Source organism: Lactuca virosa, chromosome 9 (assembly GCF_052849685.1).
Source record: "Lactuca virosa cultivar CGN04683 chromosome 9, Lactuca_virosa_CGN04683_v6, whole genome shotgun sequence".
NCBI classification, from domain to species: domain Eukaryota; kingdom Viridiplantae; phylum Streptophyta; class Magnoliopsida; order Asterales; family Asteraceae; genus Lactuca; species Lactuca virosa.
This window is the reverse complement of record NC_136434.1, coordinates 282,959,068-282,965,976: the sequence shown is the minus strand read 5'-3', so window position 1 is coordinate 282,965,976 and position 6,909 is coordinate 282,959,068. Positions and strand designations below refer to the sequence as shown.

Sequence of the window (6,909 nt, the reverse complement as noted above, 5' to 3'; positions counted from 1 at the left end):
ATGACACGCAATTTGTATCATTAAAGCCCCTGTCATAAATGAAGATGACACGCATTTGTATGTCATAAATGAAGATGACACGCATTTGTATGTCATAAACTTCAACAGCCATTTACGATATGCATTTACGACGTGCCTTTACGATATTCATTTACGCATAATACAAAAATATGGAAACAAATATATACCAAAATAATCAATTTGATCCAATAACGTCATGTCAAACAAGTTATCAAAAATTGAAATACATTGATATTAATCTGATAGTACATTGTTATTAAGGGGTTTTCCCTAACTATATAACCTGATACTACATTCCTAACTATATAACCTGATCCTTCATGTCATTGGTTTACCACCTGGTGTACCACGTAAAAATGTTGAACTTGGTGTCATGGGCGGCTGACCACCGGGCGTTGCTGGAAAGTAATTACTTGCCGATAAGATAACAATGCTTTAATCCAAGACGAGTCAAGAATGCCTAAGAAAAAGAATCAACTAAACAAGCAAAATCTTGATTGGATTTTTGTTAGAAGTTGAAGGTACAACCCTTTAGAAGGTAGCTGGTTTCCCAAGTGTGAGGTGTGGAGGCATGTGATCCATTGTCACCTAAAACAAAAAAATCTTGAGTTAGAAACAAACATCAGCTTTATTTATTAGTTTTCCCTCCACCACTGTAGGCATGCTTCAAATTTGTTAGATCAATGTTGTCGAAACTGTTAGACGACAATGAGTTTCCAAGTAATCCTAAAAATCAAAGTAATGCTTCAAACTCTTTTCAGTTTTGTTAGAAACAAACTTTCTGTGGAAGATCTTTATGCCAAATACATTGAATTCGTGGGGAGGGAAATATTCAAGACCAAGTGTTAGAAGGAAAAAAATGACACCTTGTCAAAAAGAAAGAAAATATGTATAAGTTGATTTCAATCTATCCAAATTTTCATTGATCAAACATTCAACTTTTATAGATTCAATTCAAATCAGAAACACACCTCAGCAGCCAGATAACAAATAGATCCACCAGTGAAATTCTACCCAAAAATATCCCTCACTGTAACAAACAAACTCTTTTAATTGTGTTTTGATTGAGAATAAATAAAATACCCTCTTTTATATGTTCATCAAAAAATTGGATCATTTCTGCCTTGCTCAACTGCTTCAATGCAGCCACCTGTCTCATTACATTACCAACAATTAACTTCTGTCTCTGGATAAATAATATTTTAAATAAAAGTATCAATAAAATGACACAATGGGAAAATTTTTAAAAAGCTCCATACCTCGTGATCTTTCCTATCAAATTTGAGGGTACCATCTTGGATTTCTCGCCAAAAGTATACAGATTCTTCTCTTAAGTTCTTGTGCTTCTCAAGCTTCATCTCAATCAGTGCATTAACATTGCTCTGCACCCTTATAGTATTACATATTCAGATCAATAAACAATATTCATATTTTCATACGCAAAGTCCAAATTGATACAAGAAAAAACAAGTCTTGTGACCTTGAATTCATCATCTGGCATCTCATAGAGGTATATGAAACACTTGCACTAGTTCTATATATATATATATATATATATATATATATATATATATATATATATATATAGAACAAGTGCAAGTGTTTCATATACCTCTGCATAAGCATAGTGATGAAGTTTAATATTATGTCTTAATATACTTGAAAAAAATATGCTTACCTGAATGTAGTGAAGAAGAGCTGAATTTTCATCACTTGGATTCAGACCCTCTTTAGTCAATGAAAAATAAGGCCATCCATCACTTTAGGCAATGAAAAATAAGGCCGAAGTTCTTCCTGCAGTGTCAATATATATAAATACAAATGTGTATTTTTTGTGAATGAAAAAGGGGTATTATTTATAAATGACACTAGTTTCAGAATTTGTAATAAAAGCATGATTCAAGAAAGAGAATCCCATTTATATAATATTTTGATTCACGTAGCCTCTCACTCCAAAAGGCAATATCCCAGTGGTTCAAGTCATCAGCCTCAGGGGCGCCTTTACTTTTGGCAAACTGCTTCAGATCTTCCATATCTACAAGATACACAGGAATAGGTATCATGAACCATTTTCAATAGAATTTTAGTGAAAAGAACATCAACAATATACACATGGACTCAGATATAAAAATGAATGATAACGAAAACCTTCATTAAAAGTGACAAGAAACTACAATCGATAAGATATATGTAGGTATATTACCCTGAACTACAGCATTCCAGGAAGCACTCTTGAGCTTTTCAAGAAGCTCTTCTGCTTTACTAACAGTAGCCATCTTGGTTGCCATACTTACCCGATAATAAAATTCCCAATAACCCAATCATATAAAGTAACTAAGAAGCAATAAGCTAGATGGCAAGTAATAAGTATAAGCAATGAATAGAAATTCAAACCTCTGCATAGTTATTGTAGCCAAGAAGTTTACCCTTTTCCAATCTAAGTTTCAAAATTTGTTCAATAACTGGAGTATTATCTAGTCTTCCAACAGATGAACGGGTTATATAAACATCATAAACTTCCCTCCATAAAGCTCGGTTCTTGGCATGTTGCATGACAGACATGAAACTTGGAGCATCCAATGTAAACACCCATGGCCCATTTTCAGCAGTGGCATTTTCATGACCCTGTTTTCAAATATGCACAATGAAATAAGGACAATTGGGACACTGGTGTTGCATAATAGAAGCACCCAATAACATTAAGCTCACAAGAACATTAGATATGGCTGTTTGTGCAGCCAAGCCAAGAGTTGTAGCTGGCAATCCTTCGATTTCCTTTTTGTCAGTTACTAGTCTTGAATATATCTTAGTGGCATCCAAAACATTCTCATCAAATTTTCGAGAAAGCTTTGTCAGTTCCTGAAGATCAATTCACAGAGAATGATAAAATAGTTAGGGAAACTTAATAGTAGGAAACATCATTTGATTTAAACTTGAACAAGCAACAACAAAACAATTCTAAGTTCCTGAATAATAACGGATCAAACCTGTTGAATTTTGTTAAATTCTTCTCTCTTAGAATCTTCAAGGGAGACACCACTAAGAACAGCTCCTTTAGTGATGCTGCATGTGTACATAAATTGAGATGTCAGACCAAATCCACAGATTCTTGATATTGCATGATATGGCATACACCAAGACTTACTAGCAGTAACAAAAACTTTGGGCCATAATAAAAGTTTTTAAAAGGTGTGAATGATTATTAAAGGTCTGCTTATGGTGCAAAACCAAGTAAAAGCTATAGGGATAATTGCAAAGAATATTGGTTCTTGGACACTAAAGAAGTTATGCAGTTTCTATGTGGTTGATGTAAAAGATTGCTAGCACCATGCTTCAGTTGATATCAACACGATTGAACAGACAACTTGGAGATAGTTAGTTTACATCATAATCATACAAACAGTTATCAGTTGGACACAATAAACTTGAAGTGATAACTGATAAGCACAATAAAATAACCACTATTCTCTGAAAATCGGAAGAACTTTGAGATACTTACATTTAACAATTCGCTTCTGAGCATCACTTAGTCCTGCCCAGTCCGGTGATTCCCTTATAGCCTTAAAAGCGTTGTATATAGGTTTACTTTGACCCAATTTCAAGTCAAATTCGAATTTCTCAGATTGCAACAAGAATTTAAGCAAAGTCAGAGGATTGAAAAGGTAAATCATATCAGCGAAAAGTAATAGAAATAAACCTGGATTTCTTCAATAGCATAACGTACTTCAGGAGTATCTTTAACAGACTTAAGATGATTAACAGCTCCCCAAACAACACTCAACCGATCCAACATCTTCTCTAACGGTTCCACCAGCTTCGGCCACGACGGCTCCAAAGTTTTCTCCAATTCAACCAAATCGCTGTCCTGCGATGTTTTTTCCCCAAATCAACAATCGAATAAACACAAATCTATAATCAATCACACAGACTTACAAGATTCTTCAACAAGGCACGCATCCCAGGGCGCACATGACAGGCATCGATTGCATCAAACGGAGGGAATACGAAGTCCTTCAATAGAGTATTATCATCAGAAACCGTCGACATTGAGGATGGTAGTGTGGCGGAGCAGAATGAACCATGGCGATGAGCGGCGGCGGGGGAAAGCGAAGGTGAGTAGGAGTGGCGGAGGATAGTACTGCGATGAGGAGGAGGTAGGTAGAATAAGAAGGAAGGAGACCAGAAGGGGCAGATGCGAGATTTAAGAAGATATTTAGGTGTGGAAGATGAAGAAGAGCATAGGGGACGATGGAAAGAGCGGACAAGGGAAATGACGATAACCATCGCAACTACCACACCTTCAGTAGAGATATCATCGACAGCTTCCGGAGAGATTCTCGGTGTACATCTCCTGGCTTTGGAATTTGAACTTGACGTCGTCATCGACAAGCACAACTTTAGTAGAGATATCAACGGTACCGTTCTCTTAAGCGGCGGCCATGAAGACGAAGACCTAGGGCTTTTTCTTGCTGATTGGAAGGGGGGGGGTTTAATTTTTGGGATTCAATAGGCGGGTGAAATCCCGCCTTAAAAATGCGTGTTTCATTAAAATGTTATAAAGCGACACATTTAGACGACGCACATTTTATGAAAAGGCGCCCTCCGCATTTCCTTTTTTTAACTTTTCAAACACTAATTTTAGGATACGCACAAATGCATGTCTTCTATCTTTCAAATTTTGCAAAACTGACATTATTTTTTAAGACACGCACAAATGCGCATCCTCTATCAGCGAGTGTCATTGTTTGCTCGTCATTAAAGGGCTGGTTTCTAGTAGTGTCAATGCTAGTGGGAGCATTGTAGTCACCCTTTTATTGTACATAGATAATGTACGATTCATAGGAAACTATATTCTAACTTAGCAAGTGTAAAAAAATTAGTTTGGTATGAGAATCGTTTCGCTATGATATACATGGGAGATATAGAACACGTACATAATAAGGATCTATGGAGATAGATCAAAGTGATTCGTTGGATTAAGCCAAAGTACATGGAATGTTGAGGAAAGCTGACTTGCAGAACTTGAAAAGGTTTGTGATTAATATGGCATGAATTTGAGCGATGCTAATGTCCTAGTTCTACTATTGATCTAGAAGTTATGAGTCGTGTCCCATATTCTTCTGTTGTGGGATCGATCATATATGCCATGACATGTACCAGATCTAATGACTCGTATGCCTTGATCATGATAAGTTGGATTAGATCAATTTGGAAAGAATCAACGAATCAAGATCAAGAACATTCTTTAGTGTCCTAAGAGGACAAAGGAAATGATCTTGATAGTATGGAAGAGATCATTGTATGAGTTACATTGATGCTAAGTTCCACATTAATAAAAATGATTTCGTTTGCAATAGGAATTCGTTCTTTTACTGAATGGTGATGTATTAGCTTGAAGGAGTACCAAGTAATAAACCATAGTGGATTTAACAAAATTAGAGTATATCGCAGTTGGTTAAATTGCAAAGGAAAACAATGTGACCAAAAGAGATTCATTAGTGACATCGTTGTTGAAATTCAATCATTGATGGTCCTTTCGAAGTTTCTTATGACTATAAGGGTGAACTTACCTCGAGTATGGATCCCAAGTCATAGTAGCGCACAAGACACATACTCAGTAAGTACCAACACATTTGATAGTGAGTCAAATGTAAATACATCATAGTCAATAAGTCATATCGAAAGATAATCTGGTTGATCCATTCCATAAGCCAATGTCACTGACAAGTCTGATAGTAAAAAAAAGTCGAGAGGCATTAGATTTGCAAATGAATTGGCTTAAGCACTCTTAGTTTGGTTTGTTTTAAACCTGAGAACTTAAATTAGTATAATTGTTAATTTGATTTGGCGATGATTAAGTGGAGATATTAATATATGATGAAGTTCGGTCATTTCAATTAGCTTATTACTGCGTTCTCCTTTTGCATGTTTGGTACCCACTTCCCGAGTATTAATTTACTCAAACGTCCATAGTCAATCATACTCTTGGAAGTAAGTAGTGATTCAAAACTATGATGAGCATTAGTGGATTTTCCATAGTGATTGGACATAGCATCGAGATTGCAATAACACTCATGAGTACTTAATAGAGATATATGTATTGGACCAACCTGCGCTTAGAGATTACTTCATGGATCCAGTCATGAGTGATTGTAAGACGATAATATCTTCTATTCTTCAAACCTATATACATATGGGGTTTTACTCTATGATTCTATTATGCATTGGTCTACTCAAACGTTATCCGTAGCTGATATTTATAAAGGGTATGTCCATGTGTGAGATGATGAAGTAGACAAAAACTATGTAGTCGAAGTTCATTTTTTCCTTCTGCCTTAAGAAGAGAAGAGATATATATAGGCCCTTTGATGATTTGGTGCTGACATCTAAAGTGCTTGGTCGAGCCCTAACAAAAATTGATGTGTTCAATTTAGTAGTCAGATGCAGTAATCACAAATCTGTATCGAGAAACATAATCTTGAATTCTGAGATTGACCATTATCCATGTCTCGAATTCATACATATATCATATAACGAAGGAATAGTTGATCACTTATCTAAGGGTTGGATTTTGATTAGATCAAGAGGTCGGTAGTTGGATTGGATGGCTAACTCTCTGTTAAATATTGGAGAAGTATCGGACCATGTATAGTTGATGACTTCTCCAAGTGGGAGACTGTTGGAAGAGTGTTCAATGTCATTAATTATTGGTAATATTTATAATAATAACAAGGTCCTTTTGGGTTGCCCTCAAGATCCAACTTGAGTAGAATAAATAAAGGAGAAATTGGTTTATTAATTATTATGGTTAATAATTAATTAGAAACTAATTGGAAACATATTTTGGGAATTATTTAACAGTTTAATAAATTAAAGGGTTGAATATTC

The 6,909-nt window shown here is 35.5% G+C and overlaps 1 protein-coding gene across 2 annotated transcripts; it reads right to left on the bottom strand.

Annotated features, from left to right (window-relative positions):
- Window positions 1–335: 335 nt before the first annotated feature.
- On the bottom strand, window positions 336–3,678 carry LOC145138577 (insulin-degrading enzyme-like 1, peroxisomal). 2 transcript variants are annotated; one of them, XR_013721611.1, is made up of 8 exons: window positions 3,521–3,678; window positions 3,009–3,084; window positions 2,731–2,880; window positions 2,416–2,646; window positions 1,700–2,056; window positions 1,281–1,403; window positions 1,105–1,171; window positions 336–609 (listed from the first exon to the last, which is right to left on the bottom strand). XR_013721611.1 is itself a non-coding variant. In XM_079072639.1 (8 exons), the coding sequence occupies exons 5-8, from the start codon at window positions 1,729–1,731 to the stop codon at window positions 530–532; spliced, it is 309 nt and encodes a 102-aa protein (XP_078928765.1). In that variant the 5' UTR covers window positions 1,732–2,056; window positions 2,416–2,646; window positions 2,731–2,880; window positions 3,009–3,084; window positions 3,521–3,678; the 3' UTR covers window positions 336–529. The 2 variants fall into 2 exon arrangements, 1 of the variants encoding a protein (XP_078928765.1); XM_079072639.1 differs by having other exon boundaries at window positions 1,281–1,410.
- Window positions 3,679–6,909: the final 3,231 nt, after the last annotated feature.